The sequence below is a fragment of the Crocuta crocuta genome, unplaced genomic scaffold (assembly GCF_008692635.1).
Source record: "Crocuta crocuta isolate KB4526 unplaced genomic scaffold, BGI_CrCroc_1.0 scaffold279, whole genome shotgun sequence".
NCBI classification, from domain to species: Eukaryota; Metazoa; Chordata; class Mammalia; order Carnivora; family Hyaenidae; genus Crocuta; species Crocuta crocuta.
Window position 1 is genome coordinate 2,303,224 of NW_027551570.1, and position 27,147 is coordinate 2,330,370.

Consider the following 27,147-nt stretch of genomic DNA (forward strand, 5'->3'; position numbering starts at 1 on the left):
CCGCTCCCCCGCCCCTTCTCAAAGCCCGGTCGGCCAGGGCTGGCCTGCGGGGCCGGGTGGGGCGTGTCACGTGACCTCGGCGAGCAGCCGCGTCGGATCCAGCTACCTCCCACCTCCCACGTCCCAGGCAAGCGCGGCCCCGCCCTTGCCGGCGCCATTGTTATCTGGGTGGCGGTCTGGGGCTCCCGCCGGCTGGGGGTGGGGGAGCTCCCTTACTGCCTTGCTTTCGGGGAAGCGTGAGAAAACGGGTTTGTTGCTACCCGCCCATATGGGGCGGCGGAGTTCCCTCTGAATATTTGCTCGCAGTCCCAGTTACCCTACCCTGCAACACCCCAACCCTGGCAGCTTGGCCAAGGGGATGGTGTGGGGGGGCGGTGTACGTTTCTACCCCCCCAACATGTCCTGGGAGGGATGGATGTGTTGCAAAGGTGTGATATTTACCCAGGGAAGAGGATTATATCCCATACCAAAAGTTGTCCCTAGGTGAGGAAACCTTAATAACTTGCTTTTAATCAGTGAACCTAGTTTTGGTGGGGGGAGGGGGGAAGGAAATCTTAAAATAATAGCTTGCTTTTCTTCGGAGTTTTTTCTTTACAAGTTACTGTACTAAACGCTTCAGAAGAGTTATTCCATTTTAGTCTTCTACTAGAAGGTTTCACTCTGAAACTATTATGTGAAACGAAATGCCCTGCATTAGAATATTAACTCCCCAAAGTGGTCCTCATCGCTGTGTCTCATAGTGCCTGCCAGCTCAGGGTCTTCAGTCCTAAGTGTGGAATTAATGAATGAGGCGAGCCTGTTTTAAAGGTAAAGAATTTGAGGCAAAGAGATTGTGTAACTTGTGCAAAATCACCACTGAGCCAGTGATGAAATTGTATTCTGACCTGCAGGCTGGCTCCAGTGCCTGAGTTTACGCAGGATTGTAGTAGAAGACGACTTGAGGGGCGCCTGGGTGGCTTCGTCGGTTAAGCGTCCGACTTTCGCTTAGGTCATGATCTCGCGGTTTGTGGGTTCGAGCCCCGCGTCGGGCTCTGTGCTGACTGCCAACTCGGAGCCTGGAGCCTGTTTCAGAGTCTGTATCTCCCTCTCTCTCTGACCCTCCCCTGCTCATGCTGTCTCTCTCACTCTCTCTCTTTCCTAGAAATAAATTAAAAAAAAAAAAAAGACGACTTGAGACTTTGATTACCATCCACTGCAGACTTACATACACACCTTGCTTTGGTTAGAGTTCATACAGTAGTTTCTGGCTAGGTATCTGAAAGGAAACAAAACAAAATTCATTTTGTAATTTGGTAGAATGTTAAGTGGATTTTCCCTCAGGATAAAGACTACTTTTCAGTTTGCAGTTTACTATTTCTAGCCTCATTTTGAGAGAGAACATCAATATTGATTGTCTAGGATGTGTACTGGGGCTAAGGTATCCCAAGGGTTCTCAGTCGGCGTTATGCAATGAAGAAAATTTGAACCCGGGAACAGCCAGTCTTCTAGATCAACTCCCCAGTTACTAAGAAGAAGAGCATAATGAGTCATACCTAAATGCTATCTGTGGCACTTTATCCCAAGAGGTTGTTCCCATATAATATGTTAGTCACGTTAATACCTCTTGGACAATCCAAGGAAGAATCAGGAAATAGGGTATGTCACATCAGTTTTGGCATGTCAATAGTATGTTACAAACTAAACCTATTCCACCCCAAACCTGCTTCTGCTTTGTTGACTGGTATTAACAGCCTCCCAGTCACCTGGAGGTGAAGGCCAAAATCACCTTCACTCTTGCTGTTTTCCCTCATAAAACCATTGTCTATTCTAATACCAAAAATTCTCTACTCCCCAAATCTGTGACCTAATCCTAATACCCGGGCCTTGGTAGTATTAATATGAACACGAATTAATGCACACACCTGTCTTTTTCGTCATTTTGTACACTTCAGCCAGTGCTCAAGGATAGCTCATTTGCAAAACGGTCTAAACTTCTCTAGTCCCATCCCACATGCCTTTCCTTCTGTTTTTGTGGCCTCTGTCTCCCCAAACACTTGCTTTGTATCCTAATCACACTGGTCTACTCTGTGTTCCCAGAATGTTGTCCGTGTGTTCTTATCTTGACATACTTGATGACCTTGTTCTGTCTGTCCCAAATCACTATTACCGCCCATCACTGCAGGTTTCACTTTGGTCAGGATGCCAAACTGAAGCATCAACTGAGGATACAGTTGACTCTGGAACAATTCTGGGGTAGGGGCACTGACTCCCCCCACAATTGGAAGTCTGCATGTAATGTTTGGCAACCCCAAAACTTAAGTACTAATAGCCCAGCGTTGACCAGAAACCTTACCAATAACGTATTTTGTGTGTTAAATGTATTAGATACTGCATTCTTACAATAATACCTAACTTTTAATTTTTCTGGTATTTCTAGCTATGCCATTTGCAAGTTTTTTCAAAATTTTGCACATCTCCAAAAAAATTTCTGATATATTTATTGAAAACATCTGCATATAAATGAATTCAAACAGTTCAAATCTGTGTTGTTCAAAGGTTAATGGTATTTCTACTGGATTTAGTTTATTTTTTTCCTGTAGTTTCACACTACTTTGTTTTACTTGCTATAGTGGTTCTAGTACCTGTCTGCCTTATTTTATAGTGCCTACATTTTCCCCTAAGGTTTTCATTCCCATTAGGGAAGCTAAAGTGTCATTAGGATTTTAAAGTTCTAAAGGACCAAGACCATAACTTATTCATCATTTCAGTCCTCACAAAGGATCTTTAATATAACAGTGACCTGAAAAATATTTGTGAGCCTAATTGCATTTTGAGTGGTGAACGTTTGACTTGAGAAGACTTCACAAACAACACATGGATGCTGAAATTTATAAATTGTTAGGAACTCCCCATTTCATTGTTCTAGGATATTTCTTCCTCATTTATTTTCTTCTAACAATTTTGTCTTTTAATTCACCTCCTTCATGAAAACATTCCATAATATTTTATAGTTTAGTCATAATGTTTTTTTTTTAATTTTTAATGTTTTATTTATTTCTGAGAGAGATAGAGACAGTGTGAGCAGGGGAGGGTCAGAGAGAGAGGGAGATACAGAATCCTAAGCAGGCTCCAGGCTCTGAGCTGTCAGCACAGAGCCCCACATGGGGCTCGAACCCACGAACTGTGTGATCATGACCTGAGCCCAAGTCAGATGCTCAACCTGACTTGCATCAGTTGCAAGTCTGGTTGCAAGTTGAACCTTGCTCAAATGTTCACCAAATACACTTTCATTAAAACCTGATAGTCGTAATGTCAATTAATCTCATGGTTAAACATCCAGAGTTTGAGTTTGCACAATGTTTTAAGAAGTTGATATGCACGATTGTGTAACACTCCTCAAACTCTTAATATATTTAAATACTATTTAAAGCCTACTTATTAGAGTGTAAATGTTCTCCAAGACTTTATGTAGTTTCTGTAACACAAGTACCAAATAACTTCACAGAATTTCAAGTAGCTCTTTAGGCTAAAAGAACTACATGCAGTATGCATGTTCATGCACAAGGAAAGGACCTAAAATTAATGGTCACAGCCAGAATAGTGGTTACTTTTATCCTGATTGCCAGTAAAATTAGTAGGCCAATGACCAAGAGGAGGAAGCCCACAGTTGAATCCATCCTGAGGGGATTGCTTTGCTTGAGAAACCAAAGAGAAGTTGGTAAGCATTTTCTCCAGTGCCCAAGACCACATCCTCCATGTTTTCTTGCCCTCCAGATTTAGTCAAGAAGGTGGAAAAAAGAGAAGAGAGGGAGAGAAGGAGAGAAAGAACAAGGGGGAGAGAAAGGAGAGGGAGAGAAACTGACAGAACTGACAAAGGAGAAAGTAGGGGAGAAATGGAGGGGGGCAGTGGGGGAATCCTGCCGAGAGAAACAATTGGGCGTTAAGCCACGCCCCTGTTTCCTAGGTAACCGGGTAAACAGACCTTCGTCGTCTTTTCATCCATCAACTCCGCTAGGTGTTAATTCGTAGGCAGGAAGCTGCGGGCAGGGAATCTGAGTGGAGATGTGTTCTTTCGTGAGAATGGGGTCCCCCACAGGTTTGGGGCACCCTAAGGGATTAGGAACTTCCCTTGAGCCAGGTACAGACTTCCCCTTTGAGATGAGTGCTGTTGGAGGAATGAGGGTGTCTGAGAGGAAATTTCCCCAGAGCATGGAGGTTGGGCTCACTCACGAAAGAAAGGATGATTTAGGAGAGAGGGGGGGCGTCATGGGAACAAAATCTCCTACAGAGTTAGGGTTCAGAGTGGGATTAAGAAAAGAAGATTCCTCATGTAGGGAGGACCTCTTGGTTAGTAATGGATTTGAGAGGATGGCATCACCAGAAACAAAATCTCCACTGAGCAAGGAGCTTGAAATGAAATTAAAAAGACAGAATATTTCTAGGACCCTCATGGAGAGCGGCAATTTAGGAGTCTACGGGGTCTCAGCCTCACAGGAAAGGAAACCTCCTCTAGGTATGGTGCCAGGAAGAGTGGGTTTAGAAAATGAGTGTCTTCTGGCAGGGTGTTCTGGAAGGGTAATACAGCCTCCCTTAGGCACGGTGTGCAAAAGTCCACAGGCTCTAGGGAGCAGGGCTGGTTCCGCTAAACGGTTAGGGGCTTCAGTAGGGAAACAGCCTGCTTTGGATATGGAACCTAGACAGGAACTGGGAAGAGACACCTGTGTGGTAATGAAGCCGAGTGCAGAGATAAAGCCTCCTGCAGAGGTGGACACGGGTCTGGAAGAGCCAGACGAAACAGGCCCCCAAATGGGCTTGGTGATAGAACCTTCTGAATGCCCGTTTGCCCAACAATCTGAAGAGAGAAAGGAGACTGAAAACCATGAACCTGTAGTAGAACCTCCAGATCACATCAGACCTATATACTCTGGGAAATTTTTTGATCGGATGCCTTGCTGGCCAAGTGTAAGTTTTTTCCTAGTTCTTTTCCTAGGAACTGTGGAAAGCCATGCCTTTATCAAGATGATGAACTGATGAGACTTGTTTGTGTTCGTGGAGTCAAACTGCAAAGATTTCATTACGATTCTCGTATACCTTGTCTGTTGGATTCTTTCCAGCTTTTACTTCGTCTGATCTCTCATGCTCTGCCTCTCTTCCTGGATGTCAGCTTTGTTTTCTGTGCATACCAGTGGTTCCTCTGGATTTCTCCTGCCTTTCTCCTTTGACTTTCATTCTATTTCTCAATCTGCATTTTCTAAACCCTTTTACTGAGATACATGTTATATCCTCATAGTCATGTAATGAAGGGAAACAAAAAAATATTTCTCTTATTCATTACTTATTCTGTGAGTTATTCATTCTTTCAGCAAAGACTTGTGGTGGCCATTTTGCTGGATGCAGAACAATATAAAATGAAAAATACATGATCTCTACAATCTAGGTTTAGACACCCATTTCAATGTTGGAGACACATAACAAGTATTGTATAGATGTCCAAATGGATGAAAAACAAATGTGTCTTTTCCTTCACAGAAATATACTGTAAGCACAGAGCTCAGTGGAAAGATTGGACAGCTCTCTTTGAAGGAGATGGGAAATGCTTTGCCTAGGAAGTAATATTTGAGCAAATTTAGAAATCTCAGATGGAAAACAAGGTTGGAACATTTTTGGCAAAGAAAGGCATAAAGCATGAGCAACGTTTCTTGTGTTTGGGAAATATAAGCAATTCTTTTTATCCAGCATGATGTTGAGAGATACAGATGAAAAAGAATTATGTGAACAGGGGTGCCTGTGTGGCTTAGTCACTTAAACATCTGACATCAACTGAGGTCATGATCTCGTGGCTCATGAGTTGGAGCCCCACATCAGGCTCTGTGCTGACAGCTCAGAGCCTGGAGCCTGCTTCTGATTCCGTGTCTCCCTCTCTCTCTGCCCCTCCCCTGCTCATGCTCTGTCTCTATCTCTCTCTCTCTCAAAAACAAACAAACAAAAAAGAAATATGTGGACAAAATCTAAATGTCCAAGATGCAGGGGTAAAACATATGGATAGAAAACAATGGTGGACAAAATTTGTCTTTTGGAATAATTCTAACATCAATAATAATGATGGACTGGAAAGGGGAGATACTGGATGACAGGAAAAAGTTAGAAGGCTTTATCAAAATAATTATGGACCGAAATTAATGTAGAGTTAGAATAGAAAGGAGAGTGCAATTTTGGAAGCTTTTTAGGAGATGATATTGTTAAAAATTGCCTTCCATTTGTTCATCTGGGTGGTGAAAGACAGGAAAGTTGCTGCATGACTTAAAACTTTCTAGGTTGATAATGATCTCTTCTGGTTTGGTGGCAAATGAGTATCTGGTGTTGGCCATCCTGAGTTTGAAATATCTACGAGATATCAGATGAAGCAGCCAAGGAGACCATTGGTAATGTGAGACAGTTGGAGCCATGAGTAGCTTAGAAGTGTCTAGGCAAGAACCTTGAGAAACACATTTATGTGGTGGTCAGAGAAAGAAATGTGAATTGGGTGAGCTTTTATTTTTTTTTTATTTCTAGGAGAGAGAGAGAGAGAGACAGCGTGAGCAGGGGAGGGTCAGAGAGAGAGGGAGTCACAGACTGAAACAGGCTCCAGGCTCTGAGCTGGCAGTCAGCACAGAGCCCGACGCGGGGCTCGAACCCACGCACTGCGAGATCATGACCTCAGCGAAAGGCAGACGCTTAACCGACTAAGCCACCCAGGTGCCCCTGGGTGAGCTTTTGAAAAGGACTTTACCTTATTTATTGTGCAGCTTCATGACATATCACAATGCCTGGTATATAGTGGTCATTTGGTAAATATATGACAAATGGAAGGAAGGCTGGATTAATAAATGGGAGAATGAACAGTTAGAGAAGAAAGGTGAGTCTGAGAGGGTGGTATTGAGTTACATAAAAGAAGCATCCTTAAGATATTCTGAGAATAAAAGACTCCACACACTGCGATTTGACAATACAATTCTGCTGAAGTGGTCACGGGGATTCTGCAGAATTTTTTCTGCAACTGCAGACTTTTTTTTGTTCCCCTTGGGATTCAAGGTCTTCTTTTGTCTTTGACCCACTTTGCTTTCTGGTTCCCTTATTGGATTTCCCCAGCCAAGTGCTTTCACTTGACCACACCTGCTTCTCCTTTCTGGATTGGTTCTACAGTCTATGGCTTCAGACCTCATCTCATATACAGGCCACCAGCTTTTGGTTTCCAACAGAGGCAATTCTAAAACCTGTGCTTCCTCTTCCTCTCACATCCTCCTTTCTAAGTGTGATAGGACAGTGAAGAGTGTTTCAAGGAGAAAGTGACTAGAAGTGTCAAAACACCTATGATAGAGTAAATAGGATACAGATTAATTAAGGAAATTAGCAACATTGTTAGAATGGCATAATGGAAAAAGAATTCAGATTCCAATATACTGAAGAGCGAATGGGGGAAGAAATTCAAATTGAAGAAAGTTGTTGTGAATTTTTTTTCCTTAAGAAGTGTGACAGTGAAGAGAAGAAAGATTATACTTAGGAATCTATTTACTTATTAAGTGAATCAGTAGAGGAGTTTGAGATAAAAGAAGAGAGATAATGGGTGAAACCAGATCCTAGATAAATAGGAGGGAGTGGAATTAGAATATAGGCGATAGAAGAGATTAGCATGGACTAGAAGTGGTATTTTTAGTATTAAAATATGTATTTTTACTGTAAAACAAAAGTAATAATATAGAAAATATAGAAATTGGAAATGAAAACAACTCAGAATCTTATCACGCTAATACAATGCCTACTAGCACTCTGCTGCATTCACATCAATGTTTATTAGCAGCTTACCATATAAACATCACAACTCATGGAACTCTGCAGATATTAGCTCATTTGCTGTCATAATAATCCTATGAGACAGCTATTTTTTTTAATTAATTTATTTAAATTCAAATTAGTTAACATACATTGTAGTATTGGTTTCAGGAGTAGAACCCAGTGATTCCTCACTTAGATATAACACCCAGTGCTCATCCCAACAAGTGCCTTCCTTAATGCCCATCACCCATTTAGCCCATCTCCCCACTAACCTTCCCTCCAGCATCTCTCAGTTTGCTTTCTGTATTTAAGAGTCTCTTAAGGTTTGCCTCCCTCTGTTTTTATCTCATTTTTCTTTCTCTTCCCCTATGTTCATCTATTTTATTTCTTAAATTCCACATATGAGGGAAATCATGAGATTTGTCTTTCTCTGACTGACTTATTTCGCTTAGCATAATACACTCTAATTCTATCCGCATTGTTGCAAATGGCAAGATTTCATTCTTTTTGATTGCCAAGTAGTATTCCACACCATATCTTCTTTATCCATTCATCAGTTGATGGACATTTGAGCTCTTTCCATACTTTGGCTATTGTTGATAGTATTGCTATAAGCACTGGGGTGCATGTGTCCCTCTGAAGCAGCATTTTATATCCTTTGGATAAATACCTAGTAGTGGAATTGCTGGGTTATAGAGTAGTTCTTTTTTTTTTTTTTTTTAATGTTTATTTATTCTTTTGAGAGACAGGAGAGAGGCAAAGAGAGAGGGAGACACGGAATCTGAAGCAGGCTCCAGGCTCTGAATTCTCAGCCCGGAGCCTGATGTAGGGCTTGAATTGGTGAACTGCAAGATCGTGACCTGAACCAAAATTGGCCGCTTAACCAGCTGAGCCACCCAGGTGTCCCTGGGGTAGTTCTATTTTTAATTTTTTGAGGAACCTCCACACTTTTCCAGAGTGGCTGCACCAGTTTGAATTCCCACCAACAGTGCAAAAGTGTTCCCCTCGTTCCACATGTCCGCCAACATCTCTTGTTTCTTAGTTAATTTTAGCTATTCTGACAGATGTGAAGGGTATCTCAGTGGTTTTGGTTTGTATTTCTCTGATGTTGAGCATCTTTTCATATGTCTTTTAGCCATCTGGATGTCTTCTTTGTAAAAATGGACAGCTGCTATTATTAAATCCATTTAAAGGTGAGAAACTGAGGCAAATTAGGTAGTTTGGTCAAAGTGATATTACTAGAAGGTGTTAGCCCCAGGATTTGAAGTCACAACTTGACTCAAGAGTTTGTATTCTTGACTATACCACATTTCTTGTGACATTTTTCTCCAAATGCATTTTTATGTAGTAATTATACTAAACATAGGTTTTCTTGATTTTTCACTAAGTATCATTTGATAAGATTTATTACAGTTTGATAAGAGTTGATAACATTTGATAAGTGTTATTACAGAGGCCTTACAAGATCTTTTAATGATGAAAAAAATCAATATTGGCATACCTGAGTGGCTCAGTCGATTAAGCATCTGACTCTTGATTTTGGCTCATGATCGCATTGTCATGAGATTGAGCCCCATGTTGGGCTCTGCGCTGAATGGGGAGCCTGCTTGGGATTCTCTCTCTCCCTTTCTCTCTGCCCCTCTCTGCCACCCCACCTTCAAAATAAATAAATACAATATTTTTAAAAAACAAGATTTCTTTAAGCCAATATATGATTTTTTAGCTAATTAATTCTCTCTCTTGTTGGACATTAGGTTTTTTTTTCCAGATTTTTCTATGAAAGTAGTCTGTGAACATCTTTATATATCTTGGAATATTTTCCTTAGGATAGAGATATAGCAGAAGCCAAAGAATGGATCTTTTTGTAGTTACTGTTGCCAGATCCCTTCCTAAAAGATTGTACCACTGAATTTTAAAAATTAATAATGGTGGGGCACCTGGGTGGCTTAGTTGGTTAAGCGTCCGACTTTCGCTTAGGTCATGATCTCATGGTTCGTGGGTTCGAGCCCCGTGTCGGGCTCTGAACTGACTGCCAGCTCAGGGCCTGGAGCCTGTTTCAGAGTCTGTGTCTCCCTCTCTCTCTGACCCTTCCCTGCTCACGCTGTCTCTCTCTCTCTCTCTCGCCTAGAAATAAATAAAACATTTAAAAAAAATAAAAATTAATAATGGTTTGTAACACATTGTTTTATTCACATTTATTGGATATATGATGAGATTGAAAATTGTTGCATATGTTTGTTTTCATTGTTTTTCTTTCTTTCTTTCTTTTTTTTTTTTTAATTGAGAGAGAGAGCGTGCACATGAGGGAGAGGGACAGAGGGAGAGAGAAAGAGAATTGTAAGCAGTGTCCATGCTCAATGTGGAGCCTGATGTGGGGGCTTGATCCCATGACTTTCGGATCGTGACCTGAGACAAAATCAAGAATCAGGCATCAACTGACTAAGCCACCCCAACACCCCTGTTTCATTGTTTTTCTTATTATTCTATCTGGTCCTCTTGGTGAGCTCCTATTATCTTAAATGCTTATCATTATGTAGGTTTGCCACTTGGGGTACATCAAGGTGAGCACAACCCAAGGAAATGTTGAAAGTAAAGAGCTTTTTATTGTTACAAGTAAGCAGACAAAGGATAGCTTTCAAAGCACTGCCTCCCTGTGGGGCTAGTTTAGGCAGCTTTTATTCAGTGTTTTGGAAGAGGGGGCCAGGAGCTTGCATTTGCACTTTTGGTTCCATTGTGCATGCCTAGCATGTCAACATGCTAGTACATACGTTGCTTGTTCAAAAAATGATGGAAAGCTCTGCTCATAGAGGAAGAGCTTAGTCCTATAATGAGCTAAAGGTAACTTCAGGACAACTCAGGGGGGCTCTTCTGTAGGCCCTCAATGTTGATTCAGCTCAAACTGGCTCAAGTAAAGGGTCACCAGGTGAGACACACCCATCAAGGGGCTGTTGGGTGAAACACCTAATTGGGCATCTCCTTGGCTGGAACTGTTGGGTCTGTGAGGCAAAATACATTTCTTCCCTGCTTTTGTCCCTTCCCCTCTTCTGTTGCATCCCATTGCATCCTAGCTAACAATTATTTCTTCTGGATTTTCTAAGTAGGCAATCATATTGATACTTTGCCTATCCTTTTTCAGCATATATACCTCCTATCTTTATATTCTCTCTCTTTGCATTGCTTACGGTCAATAATACAATATTGAAAGTAGGTCTCTTTTCAGACTTTAATGGGAAGAATTCCTGTTTCACTGTCAAGTATTAGTTTTGCTGGAGATTTCTGATATATCAAATTAAGGACACCTACATTCATTCCCAGGTTGCTAAAAATGTTTAAAAATCAGGAATAGAGTTTGAACCTTGAGTTTTCCTCCACATTTGTTGAAATATATATTTTCCAAATTAATATCATTAATTTTCTAATAGCTAACTAACTTCATATTTTGAGCTAAACCCTACCCGGTTGTCATATAATTATAACATATTCCTGGATTTATGCTCGTATTTTACTAGCATATTTACATCTTTGATCCCATATAAGATCAGACAGTAGTTTTTGTGCCATTTTTCTCTGAGTTTGGTATGAGAGAATGCTGGTTTAAAAAGAATTCCTTCCATATTTCCATTCTTTATGCTTGTATCAGTTTGTCCTTTATGTGTATTACCTGTTTCTTGGTAGGCTTGGTAGAAATTACATAGCTAAAAGAGGAAGGACGGGAGATCTGTCAACATTTTCACCAAGGGATAGAATGGTAACCTGTTTGAAGCCCCTGAGTTCATTCAGTCTTATAGGAGGAAGGAAGTTGCATTTGGTTGAGTCAAAATTCACCTGTGAGGTGAATTCAGATGGAAATCCCTATTGTGAAGAGCCTGCTAAAATCAGTCCTTGAGAACAATTGCATTGCATCAGGGTACATTCAGGGAATTGGGGAGCTCATCTCAATCAGAGCCTTCTCCAGTGTTGGGGGAAGGGGAGTAGAAGATACATCTCAAGGTAAGGACACTCATCCTGTTGTCCTTGAAGTTGCTGCCCAAAGTTGGTGTTGAGCTTTATGTGAAGGTCTGCTCTGATGGATTTATGAGATCCCATCAGGCCTTCTAGTCCTTCTAGTAAAAGGCATTAGTGTAGCAGCAAGGACCTGTATTCAGGAAAAGTTTCCAGGAAATGGTGACCTACAAAGAGGGAGTTTTAGAGTGTCCTTCAAGAATTAAAAAGATTCTGGTAAAAAGAGGTCTTCTCTGGATAGCTCATAAAGGGTCTCTTGGCTCTTAGAAAGCTCTCTGGTAGAGATCAAAATCCCTATAATGGTAATTTCTCCAAGACATCCTGAGACTGTCCCTTGATCCCCATTAATGCACTGACTATGACAGAAACACTGGGTTATTAGACAAAACAACTGAACCTTTCAAAATACATGGTATTGAGCCCCTGATGTACAAAGAAGAAGAAGGAAGTGCAGGTTCAAATAAAGGTTAAAAAAATTATAGTGTCTGTAATGACTAGGGGCACCTGGGTGGCTCAGTTGGTTGTGTTTGACTCTCGATTTCCACTCAGATTATGATCCCAAGGTCATGGGTTTGAGCCTTGTGTCAGCTCTGAGCATGGAGCCTGCTTAAGATTCTCTCTTTCTCTGCCCCCTACCCTGCTTACACATGCATGCTCTCTCTCTCTCTGTAAAAATAAAAAAAATAAATTAAAAAAAGTATCTACAATGATTAGACAGTATGTTAGGCATTGGTGCTATAAGGATGCCTGCTTTCAAGGAGCTTAGAGTCTATAGATCTGAGACCAATAGACAAATAATTTTATAATATGGTAAATGTCATGTAATTGGGATGCCTTATTTATTTTTTTCATTCATAAGAGCAGCTGATAGCTATTTGGGGAGAAGATTCATTTTGTCAGAATTTGCAAAGAACCAATCTCTGCAGAATTCTGAGAACTGAGTGGTTTCATTTGCATAATGGGTTCTGGGCAGAAAGAAATTGGTGTTATCACTCCTATTTCTCTGAGATATTCAGAATTAAGGATATCTATGGATAAAACAGAGTGACCTTGACCAAGGCCCAGTGGGAGAGATGAGACTATTGTAATAGCCCACATTGAGTTTGGAGGCAAGAAAGTGGCATGATGATTATAGGTCAGTGGGTCTTCAGCAGCTAAAAATGATCTTTTTTTTAAAGTAAGGACCCGAATGGGAAGGGATCCATGTTTCTTTAACTCTTTATTATTATTTTTCTTAAGTTTGTTTATTTATTTTGAGACAGAGAGAGAGCAGCAGAGAGAGAGAATTCCAGTACAGGGCTAGAGCTCACAAACCGTGAGATAATGACTTGAGCCAAAATCAAGAGTCAGATGCTTGATCAACTGAGCCATCCAGGCTCCCCTAAAAATGGTCTTGTATCCACCTTCCTGAGTGGACTTGAATCTTGGGAACCAATCATATGACATGGTCACTGAAAGCTGTAATAGTGGGGACTGACTGAGGAGGTGGCCAAATGTGGCAGAACAGCTGTGATTAGGAACTGAGAAAGGGGGTGTCTGAGTGAGGATGTGGTCAGGGCAGTTGGGAGTTAGGTTGAGAAGACAGGTGGATATATTGAGGACAATAGGAACCAGGTTTCTCAGTGACAGAGAAAAAAGTTACCAATATGAAAAGGAAAAGGATAGAAGGAATCCTGCTTTGTTGGACTATGATTGGTGGACACTCATGTTATATCTATATCTATGTCCATGTCCAAATCCATATCTATGTATCTACATGCAGTTTATAAAACAGAGTATTATAAAATTGATATAGATGCTAGTATGTGGGAGTGTGTATACATAGATACATTTCTTACCTCTATTCTCTAAGAGGACCTAGAAGCAATGTACATCTGGTAACAATGAGCACACCAAAAACCAGACCTTCATTTCTGAATACCATTCTGTATTAAAAGGAATCAGGACTCTGAAGGATGGCTGACTCTAGGGTTGGTGCAGTACAATATGAACTTGGAACACTTTTGAGAGCCAAAAAGTAAGAAAATTCTCAAAGAATAATGCAGACGTGTCAAGGGACACAGAAACAAGCTTGAAGGAGCTTTTAGTGAACCAAACTGTTGGGTTTGGGGCATTAAGTAAAATAGAAATCCATGAGCTCAGACCTAGGTAAATACATGGAAAATTGAACAAATAGCAAGAAAAGCAGGCTTCCCTGCAGTATAATGCCAATTAATAAATGTGGAGGGAATGATGGAATGAGAAAGTCACCATTTGGCAATCTTCCCAGTAGTAATGATTTAGGCAAGAATCTTCAATGGATGTTGAACAGTAGGTGAAAGTTTGGTAAGGAACTGGATATTTGCATAGAATAATTATTAATTGCAAAGGAAAAATAACTTTACAGTAGAGAAACGTAGCAGACATCACCTTTATTCAGTGACTAACGTTAGCACTATCAGTAATAGCACAGATTGACAGTATATGCTCCCTGACAGAAGAACACAGCATTGTTTCTGTGACATCCCTGACAAAAATGTATAACTTTAATCATAAGAAAACACTAGTCAAACCTAAACTGAAGGACATTTTATAAAATAACTGGCCTGTTCTCCAAAAATGTCAAAATCATGAAAGACAAGGAAATAATAGGAACCGTTCTTAACTGAAGGAGACAAGAGAGTCATGACCACTAAGTGCTAGGCATGTGTGGTGGCTGTGGAGGTGGCTCACATGTCCCTTGAGAAGGACTCACAGTGGGGAGCACAGCCAGGTGACAGCTTCCTTCTGCTGCTCCCGTGGGGCAATTGCTGCATTCGTGCTCCAGTGATTGAGCATGACAGCGATACTAGGACTGGACTCTTTTTATCCAACATGGGATTTCGTTAATGGGAAACAGTCTCAGAGACCACTCATTGGCCTGGCCAACATTTTCTGAGAACTGTGAGGTAGTCTGAAGCTCTTCTTTCTTAATACTTCCTTCTCGCTCTTCTTTCAGAGGTGTCATGGTCTGAAACGTCCCGCCTTTATCCCTTCTTCCCCTTTATCTTTCATAGGTGTTTTCCCTAATAACCCTCTTACATGTCTGTGCATGGTGTCTGCTTCTCAGAGGAACTGAACAATCACGATGTGATCTTGGATTTGTTCTTTTTCTTATGAAGAACAGTACTGGGGCAACTGGTGATATTTGGATGGTATCCTTAAATTTGATAACTGATAATATATCAATGTTAATTTTCTGATTTTTAATTCCTGTTATAGTTTTTTTTTAAGATAATAAACCACAAGGAAAAGTAAAATCGAGAAGAGACAACAGTTAAGAAATTTGAATAAATTTTAGAAAATAAATTTTAGAGATTTAGCACAGGAGAGAATGAAATTTGAGGGAAATCAGGTGGTAATTTCCACCAGAAATGATCTAGTTTGCCTGGGATAATCCCTGAGAAGGTCAGCCCTTGGGAGAAAGTGTAGTTGTAGTAAAGCTTGGATCTGAAAGTGAAAAGATCAGTTGTAAGTTCATATTCAGCACAGTTGGGCTTCTAATTCCACCTCTTCATCTAATGCTAGCCTGACTCCCTACATCTCTGCACCAACTCCCACTCCCTTCCACCAAATCTGTGGATTTATTTTCCCAAAGCAGATTTTAGAGTCAAAAATGCCAACTCCAAGATAAGGCAGGGATGTAGCTCCCTGCTAAAAATGGGTCATTAATAAATAAAAATATACTTTCTGTAATGCAGGTTCCCTGGCTTTCTCTCCCAGAGGATGAAATCAAAGACGTTTCCCAGACATTAACACAAAGACTAGAAATATTCAGATACATTTTTTAAAAATATTTTTTAAGTTTATTTATTTATTTTGAGAGAGACAGAGACAGCATGAGTCAGGGAGAGACAGATGGAGAGGGAGAGAGAATCCTAAGCAGGCTCCACATTGCCAGCACAGAGCCTGATGCAGGGCTCAAATCCTGGAAGCTGTGAGATCATGACCTGAGCCAAGACCAAGAGTCAGAGGCTTAACCGACTGAGCCACCCAGGCCCCTCAGAAATATTCAGATACATTTTGATTGGGGTTTTGGAGTGGTCTTGGGGGTACAGAGCTGACAGCCAAGAAAGAATTCTTGAAGAAGTCTTTGGACAAAAAGGTTATTTTTTTTAAAGCAAGGAGACAGGACCCACAGGCAGAAAGAGCTGCATTGGAATTGTGCAGAGTGACTGGTTACATACTGTGGAGCTGGGGGAGGTAAAGTCAAGAGGAAGTTTCTTAAAGGGATTTCCATATGCTAAAAGAAGACTCAGATGACTGGAGGCCTAGCTATTGTCAGGCTAAAGTTGTTTTTCCCTCTAGCAAAACACTCTCATTCAAACAGTAGGAAAACAAAGACAGTAGGGAGTTCCTGGAGATTAGGCTATTGATAAGATAGCCTAGATTTTGTAATTGTACTAAGATATTTGTAAACTGATGGAGACTTATGTCCTGCTTAACTATGACCTCTGTTAGTTAACCCTGTTGGTTTTCTTTTCTTTTCCTGTGTCCTTGAGCAACCAGGAATGCCTGAGGAATATCACACACATCCCCACCCATCCCACCTGGAGCGGGTATATGCTAGCTTGCATTTTGTCCTCAGTCCAGTCCATGTTCCCTCATCAATAGGAGACTACATCAGCAAATCTGCTGTGATNCCAGGGAAGGTGTTTGTGCTAGCTTGTGCTTGGCCCTCAGCTCGCCTTGTGGTCTCTCATCATATTTGATTAATAGTAGGGCCAGAAGGAAAGAATAGATAAAATGACATAGAGAAAATTATCAAAGAAATACAGCCAAATTTCTTTGATTTTAGGATACAAATAAAGATTGCAAGGAATTAGGATGCCTGGGGGGCTCTGTTAAGTGTCTAACTCTTGATTTTGGCTCAGGTCATGATGTCATAGTTGGTGAGATGGAGCCTTGAGTTGGGCTCTGAGCTCAGCTCAAAGCCTGCTCAATATTCTCTTTCTCTCTCCTTCTGCCACTCCTGTGCAAGCACTCTCTGAAAATAAACAAACATTTAAAAAGTTTGCAAATAGTTAATTGAGGATCAGGCCAAATGAAGGAAAGAATACCCCTACCATGGATCATTACTGTGAAATTTCTGAAAAGTAGGGATATAGAGATGATTCTAAGTATATCCATAGGGGAAGAAGTCACATATAATGGAACAAAATTCAGAACTACATTAGACTTCTAAATAGCAAGACCACTTTTTTTTTTTTTTAAGTAATCTCTATGCCCACCGAGGAAATTTAATGCACAACCCCAAGATCAAGAGCTGTATGCTCTACTGACTGAGCCGGTTAGGTATGATAGACTACCTTTATTTTTTATTTTTAAATGTTTTATTTATTTCTGAGAGAGAGAGAAAGAGGCAGCGTGAGCAGGGGAGGGTCAGAGAGAGGGAGGGAGACAAAAAATCTGAAGCAGGCTCCAAGCTAGCTGTCAGCACAGAGTCCGGCGGGGCTCAAACCCACGAACCATGAGATCATGACCTGACCTGAAGTTGGATGCTTAACCAACTGAGCCACCCAGATGCCCCAATAGACTACCTTTTTAGAAAATATTTTAAAGTTCATTTTTTTTTGAGAGAGCATAAGTGGGGGAAGGGCAGAGAGAGGGAGAGAGAATCCCAAGCAGGCTCCACATTGTCAGCACAGAACCCAACTGTCAGCATAGAGCTGAAAGGCCAACTGTGGGGCTCAGGCATGAACTGTGAGATCATGACCTAAACTGAAGTTGGATGCTTAATCTGATTGAGCCACCCAGGTGCCCCACCTTAGATCACTTCTTAAAGGACATTGGCATAATGCATTCAAAAGTGAAAGAGAGATTATTTAATACCTTGTATTTTATATCTAGCCAAATCACTAACCAAACATAAAAAGAGTAGAATAAAGATATTTTCAGGAATCTTGTTAAAAAAATTCAAGAGTAAATTTGAAGATCTCATGGGTTTTTTTCTAACAACTCATGAATCAGGCAGCATCCCCTTTGGAAGTGGAAAAGAGCTATGAGGAGCTGTCTAAAATGGAAGTCTTTTATAACCAGAAAGGGCGGGGACAAGGAAGTCATTAATAAAAAGAATTATTTCAGGCAAGGTCACCTTTCTTTGGGTAGGGCGGGGCCTACTAACCAGATGACATCACAAGGGTTGATCAGGAAATTCCAGACTGATTGATTTAAAATTCCACTCCTGGGAAAGGCTGAAACTGCAATTAGGTTATGTATTAAGTTCTAGTTTGCTGACATGGGGCTTAGCACAAATGGCTCCATTTTAAGCCTTTTTTGGTTTGTTTTTGCTTTTTTCTTTTTTTTTTTACAGATACAAGGAATCAAGAGTTGGCTTTTCATGTATTCTTTTTTAGGACATGACTAAAGAATTTACTTCAGTGAAATGGGAATAGATGGGATTTAGGGAATAGGCAAATCTAACTCTGAAGCATGGCAAAGGAAAAATTCCCAGGACAAGAACTTTACACCAGACCTAAGAGCACTAGCTGAGATTAAAACAGGCAGAGGAAGTGCTTGCTATAGGAGAGCATATTTAAAAAACAAACAAAGAAATACACCCTAGAGATTTGACAGTTTGATTGGAATGCTTGGAAAAATTTAGAAATAGACATGTTAATAAAAAGAAAAAAGAAATGGTTAGGAAAAAAAACATACCATGACATAATATATAACATACATACTTATTTCAGCAGTGAACAATAACCTAATTGTCATAATGTAAACACCATTGGCTTTGTCAGTGTAACCATATTGGAGAATAAGAAAGTATGATGTAATCATATTGAGAAGTGTAAGCTATAGCCTTCTCCATCATAAAAGGGTACCAGTAGGTGATGTCTAAGACTAATCAATATGTATCAGTATAAGGGTTAGAAATGTGAAGATAAATACCAGAAGAAGTGGCTGAAAGTGTAGAAGACAGTCGGCTCTAGAAAGTAGGACTAGGTACAAATGGGGTAGGGAAGTGCTGTTTTTTATTACAACTCTTTGATTTTTGAATAAAGAACACATATTATTCAGGCAAAGTTAATTGTGAGAAAGAGAGAGAGAGAAAGAAAATAACAGACATTCATTAATCTAAGTCTTGAACTAGACCAGATGGCAATCTTGACATATCTGTATGGTGTATGTACATGTTTGACTTGAACTTGGGGGTACATAGACTTGTCCTTCTGGATGATAGGTCCTAAAATAATACTCTCTGGAGGTGAGTGGTGAATCAGGTAGGGAATCCTTGCTACAGGAACCACAAAGATGTAGATGAATATACCTTGTAAAATAGATTATTTGGTTTCATTTTTATTCCCTGGGTTTGAGACTTTGAAAAATCTAATAGTATTTCTTAAAGTGTTATTCCAGGCTGGACTTAATCATATTATGGGGAATTAATGTAAGTTTGAAACCAAGAATTAAAAGGGCGGCACCTCTTCTTCTAAAACCAGTCTGTGGTTGAGAGATAGTAATTGGGAAGAAATCTTTAAGAGAAAGAAGGCAAGATTTATGTTATTAAAAACTCACTGTCTTACCTATATGGAGAAAAATTTTTCTTTGGTTACCAACCTTGGAAAATATGACTTTTATTTTATAAATGAAGTCTGTAGTAGAAACACTTAAAGAAAGAAAACTCCAACTAGGGGTTTCTATATATGGCTTTTCATACGAAGCTAATTTAGTGACACAAACAAATAAAACCTCTGAGGTCGAATTAATGGTAAATCACTAAATGATCTTTCCTTTTGAGATTTAAAATGTACCTTAGTATATTAAAGATCCAGCATTTCCCAAGTTTTTGCCAGGATAATTTTAATTTTTTTTAAAGTTTATTTTCAGAGAGACAGAGTGCAAGTAGAGGAGGGACAGAGAGAGAGAGAAGGAGAAAGAGAGAGAGAAGAAGAGAGAGGAGAGACAGAGAATCCCAAGCAGGCTTCATTCTGTTAGCCCAAAGGCCCATCAGGCCTCAAACCCATAAAACTGTGAAATCATGACCTGAGCTGAAATCAAGAGTCAGATGCTTAACGGACTGAGCCACCCAGGTGCCCCTGCCAAGATAATTTTAAAAATATTCATTAACTGTAAGTGTTCATGTGACTAAAGTTTGAGAAGCAGGGCTAAGGAGCTCTACCCATCCCTGGTGGTACAAGAAGTTCCCTCCAAGGAGTTCACAGTACTAAAGAGTGTGTTTTATGGCCTGTTGGGGGATAGGGTTATACTTAATGTTTGTTTATATTTCTTGGCTGGACCCTGATACCACAGCTCCCTGAGGCAACAGAAAGTCTTCAGGAAGATCATTACTCTCTTTCTCAGGTTAGGGAGGTCATACAACCCCCCTAGGCTACCTTTCAGAGTTCCAGAAGTAGACTCAAGGTGACCATTAAAGCTGCTTCTAAATTCTGTCTTGTGTCTACATATACGTGATTATTATCCTTAGTTTCTGGGTGCTCTTGCTGCTGTTTTCCTTCTATTTGATGTCGTTTATAGACTTTTTGATAACCTTTTATTGCATTCTTTTGCTTATAAAGCAGTACATAGTAGTAAATATTAAGAAGAATAGTATGAAGAAGAAAGTAACTTATAATCTCACCAGTCAAATAGAATCACAACTAGTAACTTTTTGTCTATGTGTTCTGTCTGTACTGCTATGTATAAAGATGTGATTCTGTGTATTTTGTTTTTTTTTCTTTTTGGTGCAGAAAAGGTGGTTTTATTAAAGCATGAGGACAGGACCTGTGGGCAGAAAGAGCTGCCTCTGTGTATCTGCATGACAAGAATTTACATCGTTGTTTTAATTCACATTATGTCATGAACATTTTTATACTATTCAAAATTATTTGTATCCATCATTTTAAATGATATACAATAGTATATCATTTTTAAAAATATTATTATTTCTTCTTGAGAGAGAGAGAGACAGACAGAGTGAGCAGGGAAAGGAGGGGCAGAGAGAGAGAGAGGGAGACACAGAATCCGAAGCAGGCTCCAGGCTCTGAGCTGTCAGCACAGAGCCCAATGTGGGGTTTGAACTCACAAGCTCTGAGATCATGACCTGAGCTGAAGTCAGACACTTAACTGACTAAGGCGCCCAGGTGCCCCTATAATTTTTTTTTTAATGTTTATTTCTTTTTGAGAGAGAGAGAGAGCAAGTAGGAGAGGGGTAGAAAGAGAAGGAGACACAGAACCTGAAGCAGGCTCCAGGCTCCAAGCTTATGTCTATATAAATAAAACACAATTTCATTGTCTCAGTGGACCACATGAAAAACGACACAATTAATTTTTACCAAACTTGGGGCATATGTTTGGGATAGCCAAATTCAAGGTGTAGGTAATGGAGAAAAGAACATATTTATGTTGTGGGGCTTGATGGAGACACTTTAGGGGAGGAAAAATAATTTTCTCCCTACCCTTCTGAGTTCTTGCCTGAGACCCCCCCTCCATAAAAGGTTAGCAAGAGAACAACAAAGTTTTTTTAAAAATACATATACCTCATGCTTACATGGGAGATACCCAGAAAAATTGAATAATCCCCAAGATAGCTCTAGCCACCTCCTTTAATACCATCTTAAGTTAAAGACAAAAGAAAGGTGTTGGGGCAAAGGGAAGTCCAGTTATGGGAGGTTGCCAAGAAAAGTATAGTAAACAAGGTTTTGGTTTGTCATGTAGATTTAAGTCAGTGTTTCCCTATTGATAAGACTGGAGACTTAGAGTCATTCTTTTCTTCCTGGTTTAGGGAGGGAGACACATTTACAAATGATTTCCTTTGTTAAACATAAATATCCCTTATGAAAGGGTAACTTCTCTTGTTTTCAGAGCTTCTTTCTTACCTGCTGTTTCTTAGACTAATCAGCTCACAATAATCCTTATTCAGCCACCCTTCATACCTCAAAGTGATGAACAGACATCCTTGAGAACAACTGAAGCAAAGAGATCCATGACTGAGGCGGGGTGGGGGAGACTTGTCAGACATATTATATGACGCTGTAGATAGAAATCAGACGTAATGGCTTCCGTTTTTGTGTCCCTGTTAAATGGCATGAGGACATCATCCTACTCACCTGCTGATTTGCAATCAAATTGTTTTTCCTGTAGGCAACTCTATGAGGAATACCAAGGGCATTACTGCCCACAAAATGTTTCAGTGATAGAAACCTAGAATATCTACCATCAGACTTTTGGAAGGGAAGCCAGTATGAGGGACAGGTAGAATTATCTCTCAGTCCATGGGCTGATTGATCCATCAATCAATCCATCCTTCTTTCACCCACATAATTAGCTGCCAGAGCATCCCCATGTTCTTCAGCCTCTTGAGGCTGTTTCTCCATCGAATATTTAAAAGAGTGGCTGGAGCTCCTGTAACAGGTATAGCAGGAGAGACTGTATATTCCTTGATATCTCTGAGGTTTCTTACAATATTTAACTGAATTAAAAATCACTTGTATGTCTCCTCCCTTTTCTGTATGCTGCTTTAGCCCAATTTACAACACAGTCCCTTTCCCCTTTTTTAAACAATGTCCTCACATGATGTAGTTGTATGAATAGAATTTAGTTGGGGCACCTGGGTGGCTCAGTCTGTTGAACATCTTTTTCTTGATTTGGGCTCAGGTCATGATCTCAGGGTCATGAGATGGAGCCCTGCATTGGGCTCCGTGCTGAGCATGGAGCCTGCTCAAGATTCTCTCTCTCTTTCTCTCTCTCCTCTGCCCTTCTCCCCACCTTATGCTCTCTCTCTCTCTCAAATAAATACATACATAAATAAATAATAATCATGTGTTAAAGACTTAAAAAAATTGAATTTAAGATTTGGCATTAAAGCTGGACTGCTTCTCACTGGCCAATTTCTCATCTTGGTCCTCCTGGCCTCTCACTTGTTACAAGATATTTTCCTCCTCCCAGTTTCTCAATATTATCATTTCCTGTAATTCTTCTTTATTCTATCTAGCCCATCAATAGTTCATATTTTCTCACATTAAAAATTTTTTTTTTATTTTAGAGAATGAGCAGGGGAGGGGCCAAGGGGGGGGGAGGAGAGAGAGAGAGAATCTCAAGCTAGTAGGGTTCGATCCCACCATCCTGGGATCATGACCTGAGAGGCCAAATCAAGAGTTGGATGTGTAATCGACTGAGACACCCAGGCCCCCATCTCCTATTTTTTATTAAAGCAATTAAATTCTGTCTACCCATGTGTGTGGGCTTCCTCTTTTATACCAAGAGATGTTATCAAGATACTATCTTAAATCTTGATGGTTCTCCTCCTAAGAAGAATTCTGTACTTGATACTTAAAGTAATAAAAAGCTTTCACATACCATCTATATCCATGTATCTATATTTTTATCCAGCCATCTATTTGTTTAATCCCTGCCAACATCTACACATTTATCCATCCACCCAACCCTCAAGCTCTCTGCTTGTCTCCATCTTGATTCCTCCACAGCCCTCCAAAGACCCAGAACACTCTTTATGGGAAGTTTCTTTCTCTAATTTTTTGAAAAAGAAACTTCTGCTTTGCACAAATAACTGTCAGCTGCCTTGAAATAACAAAGGAGAAACAGATAAAAAGTGTATCTCTGGGAATAAATAATTGTAATCTTTGTCTTGGGCAAAGGAAGAACAGATAAGACCCAAGTTAGAATTAAGTGAACAAAACCAAGTGCATTGGGGCCACTCACTGAAGGAGCTTGGCCAGGAATGACATATTTGCATATGCCAAAAGTTAGGGTGTTGGTAGAAATACACCCAAATGCAAACATACCATACACACACACACTCAGAAGTACTTAATATTTTTTCTTGAACTTTGCTTGAATGCAGCTGTACTCTCATTGTACTGATGATATCATGCAACGGATAATTAAACATTTTTTCTGAAAGTTGAATCCCTCAGCATATCACAGAGAATCCAATAACTGGATGGATCACTGACAATACTAGCATTATATATGTGTGTGTGTGTGTATCTATGTGTGTGTATATATAAATGTATGTGTATGTATATATATGTATAATATATAGTGATATATTTAGCAGTTAATGTTTATTATATATCATGATTACTTTAGATTTCCTGTTTCTTTTTTATTTCTTAATTGTGTTAAGTAGTTGAAAGTAACTTTGTAGCATTAGAAGCATAGACCAAACTTGAAATAAATGCCATTCTTCAAAATGCTCCATCCCTATGCTGACATGACCAACTATTTGTGTTATTTTTCCCCTTAGGCAGGGAAAGTTATTCCTATTGGAGACAGAGTTGCAACCTGTTTGACTGAAAAACTTCCCAGGGTGAGTATTTTCAATACCCATTTTTGTGAGTATTAGACAACTCCCGACATTTCTTGTGAAAGTTGTATAAACTTAAGGTGGTCAGTTTTGATTCTTTACTGTATTTTGAGGTCTTCTATTGATTTTGTCCAAGGAAGTAAAAATTCTAGGCTTAAAATTTCCAGCTCTATAAAAACTATTGGGGATACCTGTTATTTCTATAGAAAAGAGTCATTTATGTTATGCTTTCTAACCTGGATACTTCCTGGTTGTTTTCTAAATATAATTTTTAAAATATGTTTATTTCTATTTCTATAAAACAAAGACATTTTTGGAAGTTTCATTCTTTGGGTCTGTAGTTCCTCATGTACTTACTATGCTCATGCAGTAAAGGGGGGTTTCATTGACTGATATGGATTAATCTTGCTAATATTTTAAAAACTTTACTTAATTTCATTTTGTTGTCTCACTGTAGCTAATTACTCCACCTGCAGCAAAAAAATTTTTCAACTATAGATATCCACCTGCTGGAGCCGAAAGAGTATTTTATGGCAGAGCAAATGATCCCCAAATCGCACCTTATTTGACACACGGAATAAGATCTAAAATTTCCATACCGGTAACTCCTTTTCCGTTTTTCCCTGTCTGTTATTAACTTCCCAAGGTGAAATTGCACAAATGAGATATTAATGAAATCATCAGTTCCAATTTCCTTCCCACTCCTACTCTTGAGTAGTGAAAAAATCCGAGCAGCAACAGCCAAGACACTGTAGAGATATTAATAGTCTGAGCCACAAACTACACATTCTCCCCTCAGATAATTAAGAGCCAAGTTGCACTCCATTTTTTTGGAGGAAAGAGAAATGCTGTTGGGCTTTGTTAGAATACAGAGAGGAGAAAAGCTGGATGATATCACCTCGAGGCAGTGCAGAGTGCTCGTGTAGACTTTGGGGTGACCCACATTTCTAGAATCTAAGTCAAGTGACTACAGAGCTCTCTTAGCTCTCTTCATAAACCTTCGATGCTCCTTGAAGGTTCATGTGTAGGCATGATTCAGCTTCATAGCTCCCATCCTGACAGTTCATTTGAAGATGAGCAAAGGCAAGGACAATGAAATGTTTTTCCTTCATCATGTTCTCTTCTCTCCAGCTACTGATTAGTTTCAGTTTTCAGATTTTTGCTTTTGGTTGTTGTTACATCTGTGCTTTATGTGATTTCTTTAGGCAAAGGTATTGATAAACCCACAGCCCATTACAACATTTCAACAGAAAATTAAAGATAAAAAGGAATCAGTATATTTAAGCAATCAGAGGGCACCATTAGGAAAATCTCATGATCAAACGCCAGGACTACCTAAAGGCCTGGATGTACTCCGTACGACATTTGGGACAGCAGTCGTCAGAGGTAACAACAACAACAACAAAAATGGTGGGGAATTAGATGATAAAATAAGACTTCTAAAAAAAAAGAAAAAGAAAAATAATTCTTAGAAAATGGTATTGAATATCTTGTCGACATGGCATTTGGTGGTGGTACAAATGATGATTCAGAATGAAAGATGGTATCATAGCAAGAAAATTATTCTCAGACCCAGAATCCTTAGAGTTTAGACATACCAAGCAGTAAAAATTCAGGTTTTGGAGGAAGATTCAGTGAATATAATAGAGGTGATATAAAGACAGGAGAGAGATTCAAGCAAGTTGATATTGGAGCCGGCTATGAAGTCTGCAACCCCTTCTCTATGAACATCCATTTGCGTGTTTTATGTCCACCAAAGCTTCCGATGTGTTCATAACTCTTAACTCTATGAAACAGACCACAGAACAAGTAAGTTTGGCCAGTGCTGTGTACCACACTCCATCCGTGCAGATCCACAGTGTCTACCGCATATTAACCAAATGCAGGCAGTGCGTAGAGAAGTTCGCTCTTCTTTTGAGAGGAGTGGAACACATCTTTCAACCAACAACAACTTAAAATGGAATTGATCACAGGCCACTGTTTCTTCTGAAGCCCCAGCCTCCTGCCATGTTGTTGGGTGAATTTTCCTTACATCTGTTCCACATTTATCCCCTCCTCCCTTTTCAGGTATCTTACCCTTTTTCTCCAGGATTCTTACCACAGGAGATCTCAAATTCCATTTTTCTTTATCTTGAAAAGAAATTCAGTTTTCTTTGTTTTTCTGCACACATTAAGGCTCTATCTCAGGAACCTTACTTTTTTTTTTTTTTTTTTTTTTTTTACCCAAAGGTCCATTAGATTCTTTTCTTAATATAGCAATATCCACTCTGGAGATAAAATATGCCCCACTCTTGGGATGAAAAGTCTGCAAGATCTACACTTCATCGTATTAGATCTAAAGTTAAAATTAGGCAAAATTTGAAGCTTGAAAAAAATGTACTTTAAAGTAGATGATATATCTTTTTCCTTTTTAATGGGATTTAAAAATTGTATTTATGTAGATATAGAATTACATTACAATGATTCTATCATAACTGCTATCTAAGATTACATCATTCAATGTGAAAGTATTCTCAAGGTATACCGCATTTAAATGTATAATGGAAAGAATGTTCCAAAATGTGTGTATATCTATTCATAGCTGTAATAATTCATAAATCAGACAAAAAGTACTGCTTTACAGGTTTATTCTGAGTTGACCTACTTTCTGGGATTCTTAACTATTTGTTTATATGCTGTGTCCTGTCTTTCCTGCTAATTTTCATTTGTGTTCTCTCAGAGTGCCCATGTAGCTTATCCCATTGGCATTCCTCATTTGTCATTTGTTCTAGTCAATTTAAATATGTTATAAATAGATGGAAATTACCTTAAAACTGATGTCATCAATTCTTCCTTTAGAATTATCTGCTAGACATGTAGTGAATCCACCAAAACCCTATGAAGAAGTATTTAAAGAAGGAAAGGAAGGACATGATCTCTATGTTGTTTCTCACAACGATTATTATGTGGGTAAGTGTCCTCCAGTGTAAAATAGGCCTGAGGATTTAGGACTCTGAGGTTTGAGGAGAGAAATAAAGGAGATTATGTGCATAAAGTTAAATGCCTGGCATATAATAACCTGATCA

At 39.6% G+C, this 27,147-nt stretch overlaps 1 protein-coding gene across 2 annotated transcripts in view; it reads left to right on the forward strand.

Annotated features, from left to right (window-relative positions):
- The first annotated feature begins 4,002 nt into the window (after positions 1-4,002).
- The window catches only part of EFHB (EF-hand domain family member B), a 50,382-nt gene continuing 27,237 nt past the window's right edge, over positions 4,003-27,147 (forward strand). For both annotated transcript variants that reach the window (XM_077750891.1, XM_077750892.1), the window contains exons 1-5: positions 4,003-4,941; positions 24,023-24,085; positions 24,540-24,683; positions 25,288-25,468; positions 26,921-27,031. In XM_077750891.1, coding sequence (XP_077607017.1) covers positions 4,042-4,941; positions 24,023-24,085; positions 24,540-24,683; positions 25,288-25,468; positions 26,921-27,031 — 1,399 coding nt within the window. In that variant the 5' untranslated portion in view covers positions 4,003-4,041. The remainder of the gene's footprint in view (positions 4,942-24,022; positions 24,086-24,539; positions 24,684-25,287; positions 25,469-26,920; positions 27,032-27,147) is intronic.